We start from the raw sequence: 18,437 nt of genomic DNA, 5'->3' as shown, positions 1-18,437 counted from the left end.
GTGTGGTACCCAGAATTGGACACAATACTCCAGTTGAGGCCTGACCAGTGATTTATAAAGGTTTAGCATATTTTGCCTTCATGTATTTCTCTAGCTTCCCTTAAAATGCATTTTTGCTAGTTGCCTCAACCACTCCATGTAGCAGCGAGTTCCAGTCAACCAAAATAGTCTGGAAAGAATTTTTATTGCTGACACAGATGCCTGGGCAATTTGTGATTGGCAAAACAACTTTCCTTTATTTGGCACCTTTAGTGTAGTAAACTGTTAACAAAATTTGATACCAAGCCACATTAAGGAGGTATTAGAACAGGTGACCAAAAGTTTGACGAAGAGGTTGTTTTTAAGAAGCATCTTAGAGGAATTTTAAGGAGACGAGAGAGGTGGAGAGGGGGAGAGGTTTAGGGAGTGAATGCCAGAGCTTAGCAGCTAAAGCAGCTAAAGGCACTGGCAGAGCAATCAAAATTGGGAATATGCCAGAGGCCAGAATTGGAGGATGCAGAGATCTGACGGTCGTGGGGCTGGAGGAGATTAGAGATTGGGCAGGGCTAGGCCATGGAGGGATTTGAAAACAAGCTTGAGAATTTTTAAACTGAGGCATCGCCAAACCGGGAACCAATGCAGGCTTGGTCAATAAGTCCAGGGGTGAACAGGACTGGGTGGAAGTTAGGATAAGGGCAGCAGATTTTTGGATGAGTTGATGTTTACAGAGGATGGAAGGTAGAATGCCTAACAGTACAGCAGAGGAGCCTAGAGGTAACAAAGATATGGATGAGAGTTCCAGCAGCAGATGAGCTGAAATAGGAGCAGAAATCGGGTACTGTTACAGACACAAAGTCTGCAAACTCTGCCTCAGGTTTCAAAAGGGATATATTTTTCCAAGCATTAATCTGCAGTTCATTCTGGAAGAAACAATAGCAATCCGTACCTTTGAATCATACGCCGACTGTTTGATAACTTCTGGTGCCATCCAGAAGGGTGTGCCCACAAAAGTGTTTCTCTTTATTTGTGTGTCTGTCAGCTGCCCAGCAACTCCAAAATCTGCTAGTTTTACATCCCCTTGCTCCGACAGCAAGACATTGGCAGCTAGAAAAAGGTGATACAAAGGTTAGTGAAAGACTTGAACATGATTACTTGGTTTAAAAATACAAGTGCAATTTCCTACCTTTGATATCTCTGTGGATTTTCTTTTCAGAGTGCAAATATTCAAGGCCTTTTAGAATTTCCCTCAGTATTGTAGCAATCTGGTATTCATCCAGTGAACCAGGTTCTAACTAAAAAAAAACACAATCAAATCTATATAAAGACCTAGCAAAATGCTCCAAAAAAACAGAAGGAGGCCATTGAGCCCCTCAAGCCTATTGCACCATTCAAATAGATCAAGACGGATCTGTACCTTAATTACAACTACCCACCTTGGTTCCATAATATCTCTGCATAACAAAAATCTATCAAGGTCAGTTTTGCACTTTCAGCTGACCCTCAGCCTCAACAGCTTTGTGGGGGAGGAAGTGCTTCCTGATAACATCCCTGAATGGCCTAGCTCTAGTCTTAATGTTGTGTCCCCTTGTTCTGGACTCCCTCCACCAGAGTAAATAGTTTCTCGCTATCTATCCTATTGGCTCCTTTAATCATCTTAAACACCTCAGTTAGATCACCCCTTAATCTTCTATACTTGAGAGAATACAAGCCTGATCGATACAACCTGCCCGCATAACTTAACCTGTTTAGCTCCAGCATTATTCTGGTGAATCTGCACTGCACTCCCTCCAAATTCAATATAACCTTCCTGAGATGCAGTGCCCAGAACTTAATGCAGTACTTTAAATGAGTCTCCTCCCACCTTAGTTCGCTTCACTTTACCAATGTAACCTTCTATTCCTCCCTCATGTCTTCATCTATCTTCCCCTTAAAATAAAGCCCATGCATCTGTATTTTTCAAATCTGTCCATTTAGTGATAACTGATCAAAGAGACAGAATATCAATATTGCAGTTCGTTTTCTAGATGTACAAGATTTATGTTAGCACCTCCTTTTCCTGATTTCACAAATTCCCATATTAGATAGTGTTAAAATAATTTTAGTTACAGGTCAGATTTGTGACACAATCATGCCAGCACTATAAAAACTAGAAAAAGGACTGTATATTTTCCATAGCATTATGGAGGGGAAGAAAACTTGAACATTTCTGTTTCAAATTTAATATCCATGCATTTTTTGGAATCTTTATATCTCACAAAGTTACAATCATTTTCAGCTATGTTGCACAAAATTGGTTTAGAAAACTGCAACTGAAAATTAAACTAAAACTTACTAAGTAACTTCAGTCCCTCCACTAGTGCAAGTTAGTACACCTTTACAGGGCAGCTGACATTGACAGCTGCTTTATTTTACTGCCATTAAAATCTATTATCCAATGTTTCTTCCATTTAATAAAACTGTAGCTTCTATAAGACCTATTTCTCCACAGCATGTTACATTTCCATTTGCAGAAGAATGCAGGCTCCCAATGAATTTTCCGTAGCAAGATTTAAAAGTAAAGTACTTACCAGATCTAAGGCAGAGCCACCACCTAGATATTCCATTATAATCCATAATTTTGTATCCTGCACATCAAACAAACAATTATCAAAAAAACGCTTACAGGATGAATCTCAACCTATTAACAAACATGAAAGTCTGACTTTTTTTGTTCATGGGATATGGGCATCATTGGCTAGGCTGGCATTTATTGCCCATCCCCAAGTGCCCTTGAACTGAGTGGCTTGCTAGGCCATTTCAGAGGGCATTTCAGAATCAACCACATTGCTATGGGTCTGGAGTCACATGTAGGCCAGACCAGGTAAGGACAGCAGATCTCCTTCCCTAAAGGACACAGATGGGTTTTTACAACAATCGACATGGTCACCATTAGACTAGCTTTTTTAAATTCCAGATGTTTATTAATTGAATTCAAATTTCACCATCTGCCATGATGGGATTTGAAGCCATGTCTGCAGACCCATTGTGTCAGCCTGCTCCTGCCCAATGAACTTATTTCTTCCTATCTTGACTATCTTTTCTCCTCTGGTCCAGTCTCTTCCCACCTACATCCATGACTCTTCTGATGCCCTCCGTCATTTTGACAATTTCCAGTTTCCTGGCCACAACTGCCTCCTCCTCACTATGGACGTCCAATCTCTCTACACCTCCATCTGCCATAATGCCTCTTTATGTGGCTCAGTGTCAATTTTTTACACTCGTGAGATATTTTATTATGTTAGTGCAAGTTATTGTTGTTGAAACTGTTGCATACTATAAACCCCAAGTGGATATTAAGTTCCTATTAGCTAGCTTGCCTTAACAGATCTCAAATACTCTTACATTTTTATAAATTAAACAAGTCAATGTGAAGGCTGAAAAGGCTGTTTCAAAACAATTATAGCAGGATCAAATTAGATCAATGGCAAGATATATATAGTACCTCAAGACATGGACAGACTGCAAGGTTATGGTTTATTAAATTGAGGATATAACGGGTTCCTGCAAGCTTCCAGAAACTACTTCATGAAACTACGACATAAAACCTACAGCACAGAAACAGGCCATTCGTCCCAACTAGTTCATGCCTGTGTTTATGCTCCACAAGCTATCAGCATAACCTTCCATTCCTTTCTCCCTCATGTGTTTACTTATCTTCCCTTGAAATGGATCTATACTATTCGCCTTCGCCACTCCACGTGGGAATGAGTTCCACATTCTCATCACCCTCTAGGAAAACAAGTTTCTTCTGAATTTCCTATTGGATTTATTAGTGACTATCTTATACTTAGGGCCTCTAGCTTTGAATGCTCCCTTTCAATGGAAATATCTTCTCTATATCTACCCTATTGAATCCCTTCAGAATCTTCTTGAGCTGAATGAGGTTCCCCTCAGCCTTTCCTTTTCTAGGGAGGTTTGAGGCTAGAAACTTCTCTCAGAGGCACCTGCTGTCAGTCACTGACACAAGAGCAAAATATGGAAATTGTTACAGCTCTAGGTATAGACTATAAAAACCTCTGATGGAAAATTCACACCATCTAAATTTAAAATAATACATTTTACACTTCAAAAAGTACCATGCCCAAATGACTAACAATTTTCCATTTCAAAATGGATTTTCTTTAATCAATTTAATAAACGCTATACCTTATACAATTGTAGTTAGTCAAATGAACAGCAAATAACTTGCATTTAAATGGCGCCTTTAACGTAGAAGGCTTGTAACTTTGTGAAAGCAAAATACTGCGGATGCTGAAAATCAAATAAAAACAGAAAATGCTGCAAATACTCAGCAATCAGGCAGCATCTTTGGAAAGAGAAAAAGAGTTAATGTTTCAGGTCATTAAAGGAAGAACTTGAATCTATATAGCACCTTTTCACACCATTGGGAAGTCCCAAAGCGCTTTACAGCCAATGAAGTGCTTTTGAAATGTAATCACTGTTGTAAATTAGGAAACAGGGCAGCCAATTTGTGCACAGCAAGATCTCACAAACAGCAATATGGTAGTGACCAGATGTTAGTATTTTAGTGATGATAGTAGAGGAACAAAGATTGCAGCTATTTGTTTAAAACTATCATTCACTTTGCCAGAACACTACTTCTGATACAACCAGACATTCAGCTATTTAAACAGAAGGTTTTAGCTGGGAAACAACAGTTTCAAGAATTCAAAAAAAATTTCTACATGAGAAGAAAACAGCAGGACACATACACTACGAACTATTTCATTAATGATCGTCATGAAACAGTTTCTGTAACCAAATAGCAATGTGATAATGATCAGATAAGCTACATTTTAGTGATACTGGCTAAGGAATAAATATTGATCCAGGGTACCAGAGTGAACTCCCCTGCTCTTCTTCAAAAATGACTGGCGTTCATTTGTCTAAATGCAATTGTATGGGTACAGCAATTATCAAATGGGTTAGATATTCAGGTTGGAAATAGAAACTTATGTACTAAGAACAGCACTTTGTGAAGTGTGAAAAGTATTTTTTGAAATTTCCATTAGTCTTTTTTTTTAATAATTTGAAACCTGAAGTCACTTGAAATCAGGCTTGCTGAACATATTCCCTCAGTGAGATGATACCATAACACAGTGCTTTTGCACAGCTTAGCAGCTGAGAGTTGTTGCTGAAATGATAGAACTAAAATATAATGATCAGTGGGGCTGACAGAAATTGCCAATGGTTAGTGATATTACAGTTTGCAAACTTCAAAGATTAGGTACTTTAGAATCTGGAAAGCTTTCCGCCAACCAGATGCTACCTCACGCGATTGGACTTATTGACAAATATCAGGACATTCAGGTCTAAAACAAGTGAAGTAGAGAACTAGTGCTGAATCTTAACCAAGCCAGGTGGCTCGACTCCATGATGGACAAAAAGGCCTTTCACAACCTCAGGACATTCCAAAGTGCTTTATAGCTGTTGAAGCACTTCTGAGATTTAGTCACTTGTAATGTAGGGAACATGGCAGCCAATTTGTGCACAGCAAGCTCTCGTAATCATAACGTGGTAATGACCAGATAACCTGTTTAAGTAAATAAAAGCAAAATATTGCAGCTGCTGGAAATCTGAAATAAAAACAAAAAGTGCTGGAAAATGCTCAGCAGGTCTGGCAGCATCTGTGGAGAGAGAAGCAAAGTTAACGTTTCAGGTCAGTGACCTTTCATCAGAACTGGGAAAACCGTTTTTAAGTGATGCTCAATGAGGGATAAGTATCAGCCAGGACACCAGGTCTTCTTTGAAATAGCCTCATGGGATTTTTTATATCCACTTGAGGGGGCAACCAGGGCCTTGGCTTAATGTTTCACCTGAAAGATGGCACCTCCAATAATGTAGCACTCCTTCAGTACATCACTGAAGTGTCAGCCTAGAGTTCTGTGCTCAAGACTCAAGAGTGGGAGCTGAACCCATAATCTTCTGATTCAGAGGAAAGAGTGCTACCTGCTGAGTCACAGTTGACAGCCATTTAAGAACTTCGAAGTGTAGTCACTGTTGCAATGCAGGAAATGTGGCAGCCAATGTCTGACATTTGCTCAGTGTTAGCTATTGGTCATATCCTTTGCCTTCAGTTCTAACTCCTGGGGGATGATGGGGTGGGCAGAAGAATCGCAGAATTGCTTAAAATTTAAGAACCTTTTCACAAAAACTTCAGGCAAGAGTCATAAGATTTGCCAATGCCCTGTTACAGAATCCACTGGCTTCTACATAAAGGCTGCAAGATTTGCTTCACTCAAAGTAAGTCAGTCTCTAATTGATTTCAATTGAAGCATCAATTGCATCAAGTCACAAGAGCAACAACCAGGAAATGGGCATTTACAGTTATCATTCCCACGTTCCTTACTCTCCCCACAAACTAAAATACAAAACATGTCCAGTGGTATGAATGGAGCTGGTAGATTTGTTAGCAAATACATGGGCCTGCTTAATTTTAGATTTTTTTTAGATTTAGAGATACAGCACTGAAACAGGCCCTTCGGCCCACCGAGTCTGTGCCGACCATTAACCACCCATTTATACTAATCCTACACTAATCCCATATTCCTACCACATCCTCATCTGTCCCTATATTCCCCTACCACCTACCTATACTAGGGGCAATTTATAATGGCCAATTTGCCTATCAACCAGCAAGTCTTTTGACTGTGGGAGGAAACCGGAGCACCCGGCGAAAACCCACGCAGACACAGGGAGAACTTGCAAACTCCACACAGGCAGTACCCAGAATTGAACCCGGGTCGCTGGAGCTGTGAGGCTGCGGTGCTAACCACTGCGCCGCCCATAAAAAGATAAAAATAAAGGGTGGCTTGTCACCAGATATGCCTTTTAAAGAAGCTTCCCTTCCATGCCTTCCTGCTAATACAACCCACAGAAATGCAGGAGCACTGTTGGGCATGTTGGCACATTCAAAAAGAGTGACCTCAAGGAACCTCCAAGCCACATTCCAATACGGTAAGGGATTAAAAGATGAGTGAAGCAAGCCACCATATGGAGGTATTGTATCCTGTATCAGTGAAGACAGCTGGCATACACATGTACTTGCCTCCTAGCCAGGTCAAATGTTAGACTCCCAAGGCTGCTCAGCACTCAGATCCATATTTTATAAATGTAAAAAGTGGCTATCAGAACCTCACAAAAATTAACCAGTTAGAGGGAATTTAAGAGACTGTTGGTACCACCAGGAGAAAATTATTTGGTGAGTTACTGTGCCTGGTATCAGGGAAATTAACAGACACAGCTAAAGAACTCTGGACTAACGAAGGCACCAATAACAATGTAGCTCCTCTGGAATACCTAAACCAGTGGTGCTGCCTACAATCTCTACATCTTTGGCGTTTTGAACAATTTTAGCTAGTTCTTAAGAAAGCAGGTCTTCATATAACCTAGTCAAGATTATCTAATCATCGTCACACTGCTGTTGGAAGCTTGCTGTGTGCAAATTGGCTGCCACGTTTCTAATAATGCAACAGTGACTACATTTCAAAAGCACTGCACTGGCTGTAAGCCACTTTGGGACATCCTTAGGCCATGAAAGTTGCTACAGAAATGCAAGTTCTTTCTTATGATGAAAGTTAGACTGCTCAACATGCAATAAGCACTTCAAACAAATAGTCAAATTAACGAGGTGTTCTAGAGATGAAACAAATTTTCTCAGTTAAAGCTCTGGTCCAGAACATCAGCACGAATGTAATGTTCCAAACAATTTGTAGGAACTCCCAAACTATAAATATCTGTTGAGTACAATACTGCTGCACTTAAAGAAACAAAAAGGCAGAAATTTTTACAAAGCTAACATTTCAGAGGTACCAAATGGAAATGAAGAAAAAATTGTCCCCTCATTAGTCGAAGTGGACAGACTGCAAACAGAAGATTGCAAAACCTTAAACAATCAATGTAAAGACATGGCTGAATGCTGAGGGCAAGGAGCAAAGATGCACAAATTTGCAAAAGCCTTGGGTCTAACAGAGTTAATAGCTACTTGAAATGAGTGCCGAATTAAAAATTCTGCACTGATTACATTCATTGCACAGATTAGACATAACACCTCACACTTACAATGCTATTTGCCTGAAAAGATAAGCAACATCAGCTCAGACTTTGCTGGAGTGGGGCAGCGTGAGATGAGAGGGCTGCCCTATGAGGACAGATTGAGTAGAATGGGCCTGTATTTACTGATGTTTAGAAGACTGAGAGGTGATCTCATTGAAACATATAAAATTCTTAGAGGGCTTGACAGGGTAGATGCTTAGAGGCTGTTTCCTCTGGCTAGGGAGTCTAGAAATAAAGGGCATAGTTTTAGGTTAAGGAGGTGGTGACTTCGGACTGAGATGGGAAATTTCTTCACTGAGGATTGAGAATCTTTAGAATCTCTTCCCCAGAGCTGTCGATGCTCCAGTATATTCAAGACTAAGATCGATATATTTTTTGCATACTTAGGTAATCAAGGGATATGGGGATCAGGGGGAAAACTGAAGTTGAGGTAGAAGATCAACCATGACTTTATTGAATGGCAGAGCAGACTTGAGGGGCCGACTGGCCTACTCCTGCTCCTATTTCTTACGGTCTTATCCCACAGAGAGTGCAATCAGTTGAATTTCACCTCACTCACCAGGACATATTTTTGCACTGCAATTTGCTTGAAGTGCAAGCTGACAGCATGCGAGATCGACAGATTGCCTGTGAACGACAAGACCAACAGTCTATCTCCTTAACCAATAAATTTTGATAGAGAAAGAAAGTGTGAATGATGGAGATGGAAATGGGGTGAATTAATCAAATCGGTTACAGAAAGCGAAATAAAGTGAGGGAAAGAAAGACTGGATTGAGAAAGAAGAGAGACAGAAAGGAAAAAGGAAGAAAAAAATTAAAGAAACCTTTCAGAACAATTTATTACCCGTGGGAGAGAGATGCCAGAGTTTCAATTGTTCCCTCTCTGGGCCGGAGAGATTGAACTTTATGTCAGGACAATTAAACGCATCATTAGCGGGGTCCTTCGGACATGAATTACCAGCTCTAAATGGCTGTGGCAGGACTCATAATTCATATTAATGGTGTAATCCACCAATTACATGACATACAATGGGGAGGCTCATGAGAAAGTCTTTTTTTTTTCCAAGGCCAACGGCAAAATGCCCAGCAACAGGTGGTGATTCATAACTCAGAGCATCTCTACCTCGTCACACAAATTGTGCTTTTTTTCATACTAATAATGGTGGGCACTGTGAACGCCCCATTATTTTTCCAGAGATTTCTGGGCTGTTTACTACACTACATTCAATTGCTTTAAGATTTCTGTGTTTTGGAAAAAGGTATCCAAACTGTCTGGTTTCCCAAAACTGCAATTGGGATGGTTACAGCTGTGGCTCATTGGGTAGCACTCTCGACTCTGAGTCACAAGGTTGTGGGTTCAAGTCCTAATCCAGAGATTGAGCACAAATCAGGGAGTGCTGCACTGTTGGAAGTGCTGACTTTGGATGAAATGTTAAACCGAGGCCTTATCTGCCCTCTCAGGGCAATGTGAAAGATGAAGAGGTTCTCCCCTGTGTCCTAGCCACTATATTTACCAAACAGATGCTCGGCTTATGGGAGCTTGATGTGTGCAAATTGGCTGCCATGTTTTCCACATTACAACAGTGACAACACTTTCAAAGTACTTCATTAGTCGTAAAGCAGTTTCGGACATCCTGAGATCATCAAAGGCACTACACAAATGCAAGTCCTTTTTCATCATATCGGTTTCACATAGAAAATCCAGTTGCTTTGGCTTGCTGCACTTGCTCTGCTCTGGGATGGCTCAGCTTACACTATGCCATAAGCCCTGAGCTGCGATATTTTATGTACTGCCTCTCCCCCATTTCCCCAAGTCATAAACAAAGATAATTAACTAAAAGAATGTAACTGTGCAATGTGTTTGTCAAACACATTCCTTGGCTGAAATGCAAGTGCAAATGTTCATTAATTAGTAAATTGGCATAGTGTAATGTAGGGGAGTTGTCCAAACTTTGTCCCAACTCCAATCCATTTGCTGCTCACATCCAGCCCATTAATTTCTATTGTTTGACCTCTCGCTTAGGTAAACACAGGTGATTTACTGATTTGTGAGAATTGAATTAAACAAAAAACAATCCCAGACAAACACAAGCAACTTTGTCAGTGGGATATTAGACAGGCTTGGAGCACATGCCTAGAGGAGTGCCACACTTGTGCTTCATTCATGACCTGCCACAGGAACCTACAAAAGCAGAACACCATTGATGCTGGAGATCTGATCCCACCAGCCATGTATTGACAGGGGATACCTCAAATATTGAATACCCTCAGGATGGGTGGCCCATACGCCTGTGATCTCTTTACCTTTCTCCGCCATGGGAGCCTTCTTTTCTTTGCCAGATTTGTCAAGCTTCCTTCCTGTTATTCTGCTATAACCGTCAACACTTCCTCTGGCTCCATCCTTTACATGTCCCATTACTGCTCTCTTTTGCCTTGCAGTATCACCTCTTGTTATCTAATCACTCCTGCCCACCACAGAGCTTTTTTTCCCTCCCTCCTTCCTCGCTCTGTACTCACTTAAAAACTGTTAAATCACTAACAACTTACGGTTCTGATGAAAGCCCATCGACAATTAACTGTTTCTCTCCCCAACAGATGCTGCCTGGCCTGCTGAACACTTCCAGCATTTTCTGTTTCTATTACAATACTGTGGATCTCAACTGAGAAACAGCATTGTTGTTGGGGACATGACTTCCATGGCAATCAAGCACTTGTAATCAAGGCCAACACTCATGCAGCAATAAAGGAATACTGCACCTTTGAAGATGCTGTTTTTTGGATGAGATATCAAACCAATGTCTGCCTGTCTTTTCAGATGGATATAAAGATTTCATGACACTTTTTTTTTTGAAGTGCAGTGAGTTCCCTGGTGTCCTAACCAATACTCAACCAACAGCAACAAAACAGATTAATTGGTCACTCGACTCTGTTTTTGTGGGACCTTGCTATGAGCAAACTACCTGTGTTCAATTCCAAACAGTGACTACACTTCAAAACAAATTCACAGGTTGTGCAAGTGCTTTCGGATATGAGATGATGAAAGGTGCTACAAAAGTACAAATTGTTGTTTTTTAACATAGAATTTACAGCACAGAAACAAGTCATTGGGGCTAACTGCTCTGTGCCAGTGTTTATGCTCTACACGAGACTCTTCTCACACTACTTCATCTAACCCTACCAGCATATTCTTCTAGTTCTTTCTCCCTCATGTACTTCTTCAGCTTCTGCTTAAGACCCAGTCTTGCTCTCCCCCACAAATGGAAACATCTTTCCTACATCGACCCTATCAAACCAAAATAAATCATTTGTCAGCTTGGACTCTTGAGTGCAAACATCTGTTTTGAAGACCTGTCATCAATAATATTTGCATAAAGCCATTAAAGCAAAAATAAATTATCAATGTATTTCAGAAGTGGAACCCATGGAGCAAAAGATTGGTTGGGCAGGGCGCAGGGGGAGGAGCAGAGGGAAAACAGTGGCGCAAATAAAAGCTTGATTGAAAGATGAGCTTTAAGGCTTTCAGCAGGTGGGGAAGAGGGGTAGACCGGTTTAGAAAGAAAACTGGTGCAGAATTCCAGAGTGGAGCGAAAGGCTCTACACCACTGGCTGATGAAGGAGGGGGTAAGGGAATGGAGGGATTGTGGGGCGGGGAGGGAGGAGAAGATGGAAGTGCAGCACAAGCAACTGTGTTTTGGATAAATTGAGTTGAAAGCAGATGGAGGATGGGACAGCAGCAGGGAGAATACTAGAGTAATCAAGCCAAGGTGACAAAAGCATGGATAAGGGATTCAGCAACAGAGGGGCAAAGTTGTGGAGATGTAGTCATAGAGAGATACAGCACTGAAACAGGCCCTTCGGCCCGCCGAGTCTGTGCCGACCATCAACCACCCATTATACTAATCCTACATTAATTCCATATTCCCTACCATTCTCCTACCTACACTAAGGGCAATTTACAATGGCCAATTTACCCATCAACCTGCAAGTCTTTGGCAGGAGGAGGAAACCGGAGCAGCCAGCGGAAACCCATGCGGTCACAGGGAGAACTTGCAAACTCCACACAGGCAATACCCAGAAACGAACCCAGGTCGCTGGAGTTGTGAGGCTGCGGTGCTAACTACTGCGCCACTGCTGCCATGGAGGTCATGTCCCCAACAACAATGTAAATAACCATTCCTATCATGCATAAGACGTAGCATTTCAAGCTCTGTCCTGGGCCGAACAAAGATTTGTACTTGTATAGCACACCTTTCATAGCAAAATTTGCTAAAGTGCTTCAAAAACTAAGTTTGACACCAAGCCACATAAGCTGATATTAGAGGAGGTGACCAAAAGCTTGTTCAAAGTGGTAGGTTTTAAGGAGTGCCTTAAGGGAGGAGAGAGGGGTGGGGAGGTTAAAAGAGGAAATTCCAGAGTTTGGAAACTTGGCACGGCCACCAATTGTGGAGTGATTAAAATCAGGGATGCTCAAGTGGCCACAATTGGAGGAGTGCAGTTACCTTGGAGTGTTGCCAGGCTGGAGGAAAGGTTTTTCTTAACTGGGAGGCAAAGTAGGTCAGCGAACACAGGGGTGATTGCTGAGTTGGACTCGGCGAGATTTAGGACACAAGCAGCAGAGTTTTGGATGACCTCAAGTTTACACAGGGTAGAATTTGGGACACCAGCCAGGAGTGCACTGGAATAGTCACAACTAGAGGTAACAAATGCATAGATGAGGTTTTTAGCAGCAAACGGAGGCAGGGCAGAATTGAGCGCAGTTACGGAGATAGAAATAAGCAGTCATAGTGATTGTGCGAGTATGTGGCTGAAAGCTCATCTTGGGGTCAAATATGACACCAAGGTTGTGAACAGTCTGGTTCACTCTCAGACCGCTGTCAGGGAGAGGGATGAAGTCGGTGGGTTGTAGCAGGGACCAAAGATAATAGCTTTGGTCTTCCCAATACTTAAGAGGAAATTTCTGCTCATCCAGTACTGGATGTTGGACAAGGAACCTGAATTTAGAGATACTGAGAGGGGTCAACAGAGATGGTGGTGAGGCAGAGCTGTGTGTCACCAGCATACATGTAGAAACTAATGGTGTGGTTTGGTTGATGTCACCAAGCAGCAGCACATGGATAGGAACCAGGAAGGGGCCAAGGATAGATCCTTGGGGCACCAGAGGTAACTGTATGGGAATGGGAAGAGAAGCATTGCAGCTGATACGCTGGCTACGATTAGATAGATAGATAAGAATGGAACCAGGTGAGTGCAGTTCCACCCAGATGGACGACAGTGAAGAGGTGTTGGAGGAAGATGGTATGGTCAACCCTGTCAAAGGCTGCAGATAGGTCGAGAAGGACGAGGAGGGAAAGTTTACCACAGTCACAGTCTCTTAGGACGTCATTTGTGACTTTGATAAGAGCAGAGTGGCACTGGCAGTAACCTGATTGGAGGATTTCAAACATGGAGTGCCAATAACTATGGGCACAGATCTGGCAGACAGCAACATGCTTAAGGATATTGGAGAGAAAGAGGTTGGAGATGTGCTGATGGTTTGCATGACCGAAGGGGTCAATTTTCTTTTTTGAGGAAAGGGCTGATGATGGCAGATTTCAAGGAGAGGATAACAGTACCTGATGACAGAGAACAGTATCAGCTAACAAGGAAGCCAGGAAGGGAAGTTGGGTGGTCAGCAGTTTAGTATGAATAGGGTTAAGGGAGTAGGAGGTGGGTCTCATAGACAAGATGAGCTCAGAGGGGGCATGAGAGGAGATAGGAGAAAAACTATAGAAAGATGCAAGTTCAGGGCAAGGGCTGGGAGGAACCTTAGGAAAAGTTTAGCCCAGTGGACTAGGGGAAGGGAGGGTCGTGGCAGAGACAGCTGATCGGATGGTCTCAATCTTAGTGACAAGGAAGTCCATGAGCTCCTTGCACTTGTTGTTGGAGATGAAGATGTCAGGGTAACGGTTTGCAGTATAGAAATGAAGCTGAGCATTTTCTTTACATTTCAGGATGATCCTGCAATAGTGAGCAATTTTGGCAGACAAGAGCAGGACCCGATTGTACTTTATGTGGTCCAACCAGCTAAACCAGCTGCCCGCCATATCCTTTCAAGTTTGCATCCCTTGGACTTAAGGGAGTGGAGATGAATGCCGTCCCGGGGGAATAACCATGGTGGCAGAGAGTAAGGGGGGGGGGGTTTAATGGGGACATGGGCATCAAAGGTGGGGGTGAAAGCGTAGTTGAACAGATCAGCAGCTGCAGAAATGTCTTGGCGAATGGAGGGCCAAAGGCTAGACTGTTGAGATATTGAAAGTGCAGTTCTCAGTGAATTGGGGAGATTTTTTTTTCCAGTATGGAAGCAGAAGGAAATAGGGTTGGGAGGGGAAAGGGAAATGTGGGTGGAGATTGTCACAAGGAAGAGATCAAAAATGGCCTTTTATGTGATTGATACTTTGGGGGGGCTGGCGATGCTACTTGAGATGGCAAGGTCAAGGGGACAGCTGTGAATATGGGTTGAAGAGTTTACACAGAGTGAGAGATTAAGGGAGGATAAGAGGGCAGTGAATAGAGGAGAGAGAGCATGATAAATTTAGATTGAGGTTGAAATCACTGAGGATAAGTCAGTCATCGCTTGGTGCAAAGGCTGAGGGTGGAACGAGGTGAAGATACCTTGGTGAGAACATTTGTATGGTGTGTGAGCAGGGGGTACAGAACGAGGATTATCAATGAGAGCTAAGAGGGGTGGAACAAGGTAATATGCACAAAGGAGGAAATAGAGCCAGAGGAGTAAGGAGACAGACAAAGGTGTGATCTGGTGATAAAAGCCACATCGCGACAGCAGTAGGCTAGGCAGGGCAAGTAGTGGAAGGTATAGCCCGGGGAGAGTCTTCATTTAGAGGGAAGATGTCATCACCCCTCAGCTTGTTGCTGTCAAGGCCATGATAACAATGCAATCATCCACAATAAGCTCATGGATGGCAAGGGTCTTGTTCATCAGTGATCAAACATTCTGGAGGTAGAGAAGTGGGGGTGGCGACAGCTGATCCACTGGCATAGACCACAGGGTCAGCGGTGAGATGGATGAAGTGGATAGAGAGGAGATGGCAAGATTAGACTCCAGCAGGCACGCTGGGCAGGTAGGTCAGTGAGAGGGGAGGATGGGGCAGTTGGGGTTGCTACTTGTTCGGGGGCATTGATGGGTACCTCAATGAGCCCTTCAGAGAATGCCAAGAAAGGAACAGAGGGAAGCTGTAGGCTTATCGAAGAGGGAATCAACCTGGAGATGATAGGAGAGCAGGAATCTGAAAGACCATTAGGTCAGTCACAGGCTCAGCATGGAACAGCAGGGGGATGGGCTGCAAGATGATCAAATTATCTTTAAACTAAGCAACAGAGCCGCAGAACAGAGACACAGCAGCTGAGTCTAACAGTGTAGTCCAGTACAGAAGCGCAGTCTTGATGCCGAGAGAAATCCAGGAACTTGGAAGCCAAATGTGAGAATAGATCCAGAGCTCCTTGTGAAAAGCTGATACTAGGCATGGTCATAGGATGGGTAGCGGCAGTCTAAACTAGCAATTAACTTGTATTTAGAGCTAAAATGCACCCACTATTAGAACCAGGAGAACTTAAACAATGGAAGAAAGGAGACTGGGGGAGAAAGGACTAAGGATGGAAGCAAGCAAGGTTAGAGGTGTACAATAAGGAGCTCTCTAGGAAGCTGACTGCCCAGAAGCCAATTTGAATGACATCTTGAACAGGACGCCAAGGTGCGGTTCAAACCTGAGCAAGAAAGAAGGGAAATGTTGTCAGTAACCGTCAGCTCCTCCAACAGATAGCTTTTGAAAGAGGGAGAGGGGCTGAGACTAGAGTACTTAAGGTGCATTGTGTAGAGTCCAGTGTCTTACAACAGGAGTGTCCATGCTTTTGGATCAGAGCTGGATCCTGTGATATAACTAGCAAGTGGGCAGAGACTGATCAAGCATGTTTGCACACGACAACTTCTTTGTTATGCAGAAATTGGTAGCCCTAACTTTGACCACCAAAAGGACTGTAAGAGCTTTACAGCACTCATGCATACGAACATACGAATTAGGAGGCGGCGGTGGCCACTCGGCCCCTCTAGCCTGCTCCGCCATTCAATAGGTTAATGGCTGAACTGATTACTCCACATTTCCGCCTGGCCCCCCCGATAACCTTTCACCCCCTTGCTGATCAAGAATCTATCTACCTCTGCCTTAAAAATATTCAAAGACTCTGCTTCCACCACCTTTTGAGAAAGAGAGAGTGTTCCAAAGACTCACGACCCTCTGAGAAAAAATTTCTCATCGGTCTTAAATGGGTGACCCCTTATTTTAAAAGTGATCCCCCCACAAGGGGTGACATCCTTTCCACATCCACCCTGTCAATGTCACCCTTATATGTTTCAATCAAGTCGCCTCTTACTCATCTAAATTCCAGCATCATGTATAGTACAGTCCAAAATCTAACAAATGATTTTTTTCCTTTGTCATGGGCAGTCAATCCATGCTTTATCATTCATCAAATTCAACTGTTCCTGTCCCAAAGCAAGGAATCAAGAGCCTATAAATCACAGAATGGCTACAGCACAGAAGGAGGCCACTCGCGCCTGTGCCGGCTCGCTGCAAGAGCAATTCAGCTATTCACATTCACCCGCCTTTTCCCCGTAGCCCTGCAAATCTTTTCCCTTCAGATAATTATCCAATTCGCTTTTGAAAGCCACGATTGAATCTGCCTCCACCACACTCTCAGGCAGTGCATTCCACATCCTAACCACTCGCTGTTTAAAAAAAGTTTTCCCTGGTTCTTTTGCCAATCACTTTAAATCAGTGTCCTCTGGTTCTCGATCCTTCCACCAAGAGGAACAGTTTCTCCCCATTTACTCTGTCCAGACACCTCATGATTTTGAACATCTCTATCAAATCTCCTCTGAATCTTCTCCAACGAGAACAGTCTTAGCTTCGCCAGTCTATCCAAGTAGCTGAAGTCTCTCATCCCTGGAACCATTCTCATAAACCTTTTCTGCACCTCTCTAATGCCTTCACATCCTTCATAAAGTGTGGTGCCCAGAATTGGACACAATACCCCAGTTAAGGCTAAATCAATGTTTTGTAAATGTTCATAACTTCTTTGTTTTTGTACTCTATGCCCTATTTATAAAGCCCAGGAACCTGTATGCCTTATTAACCACTTTTTCAAACTGCCCTGCAACCTTCAATGATTCGTGCATAAAATCCTCAGGTCCCTGTGCTCTTGCACCTCCTTTAGAATTGTAACCTTTTGTTTTATATTGCCTTTCTTCATTCTTGTACCAAAATGCATCACTTCACATTTCTCTGCATCAAATTTCATTTGCCACATGTCCACCCATTCCACCAGCCTGTTTATGTCTTCTTGAAGTCTATCACTATCCTCCTCACAGTTCATTATACTTCCAAGTTTTGGGTCATCCACATGATCCAGCGCTCTCATCCAATCTCATCTAATGTCCCACTGACAGCCTGTAAACCTTGGCCAGCATATGGGTGGGAAAAAAGAGCTGCAACCCCTAAAGTCCACCCTCAATGACATGATAGTCTTGTGGGGAATTCAGACTGCCACGCTTTTCCGATCTCCCTTACCCAATTAATTTTAATTTGCAAATCATTCTTCGTAGAATATTAGCAATACAACCTATCGCCAGGAGAATTAAATACCAATCTTAAGTGTTTTGGTGAATTAAGAGTATCGAAAATGACAGAACGCTCGCTCTCACTTCGTCTCAAAATTGATTTGGACCAAATTCATATTAAAAACACACTAAAACATTTGATACCACTTGATGCAATACTTTACCAAAGTCCAATCACTGTAATTTCATTCTACCTCAAAGAAACCACACCCCATTCTTCAAAAAAAAAACAGTAAAATTATAAACTTCACCTTCAGATAGGATCCATAGTACTTTGTAACATATGGACTATCACACTGACTCAGGACAGTTATTTCCTGCTGAATATCTTCAATTTCATCTTCTGCTTCTTCAAGATCAATATTTTTTATGGCCACAATTTTCTGAGTCCTCTTGTCTATTCCTTTAAAAACTTCACCGAAAGAGCCCTTGCCAATCTTCTCCAGCTTTGTAAATAGTTCTTCTGGATCAGCTTTCAAACTCTAAGGGGAGAAAAGTGAAAAAAAATGTTAGAACTACAACGAAACCTGTGCTAAACTTCATTAACAAAGTCTTGCATTTATATAGCACCTTGCACAACCTCAGGACATCCAAAACTGTACTGCCAATAAAATACTTTTGAAGTGTAGGGTCCCCGAATCAGCAACGAGAACACAACCAGATAATCTGCTCTTAGTGATGCTAGTTAAGGGAT

General features: G+C 42.5%; 1 protein-coding gene across 2 annotated transcripts in view; it reads right to left on the bottom strand.

Moving 5' to 3' along the window:
• The window catches only part of LOC137371523 (serine/threonine-protein kinase 24-like), a 47,798-nt gene that overhangs the window by 17,175 nt on the left and 12,186 nt on the right, over window positions 1-18,437 (bottom strand). For both annotated transcript variants that reach the window (XM_068034254.1, XM_068034252.1), the window contains exons 3-6: window positions 17,995-18,225; window positions 2,547-2,603; window positions 1,163-1,271; window positions 926-1,083 (exon numbers count right to left, since the gene is read on the bottom strand). In XM_068034254.1, the coding sequence (XP_067890355.1) occupies window positions 926-1,083; window positions 1,163-1,271; window positions 2,547-2,603; window positions 17,995-18,225 (555 nt within the window). The remainder of the gene's footprint in view (window positions 1-925; window positions 1,084-1,162; window positions 1,272-2,546; window positions 2,604-17,994; window positions 18,226-18,437) is intronic.

Source organism: Heterodontus francisci, chromosome 6 (assembly GCF_036365525.1).
Source record: "Heterodontus francisci isolate sHetFra1 chromosome 6, sHetFra1.hap1, whole genome shotgun sequence".
NCBI lineage: Eukaryota > Metazoa > Chordata > Chondrichthyes > Heterodontiformes > Heterodontidae > Heterodontus > Heterodontus francisci.
This window is presented reverse-complemented; position numbering and strand designations above follow the sequence as displayed.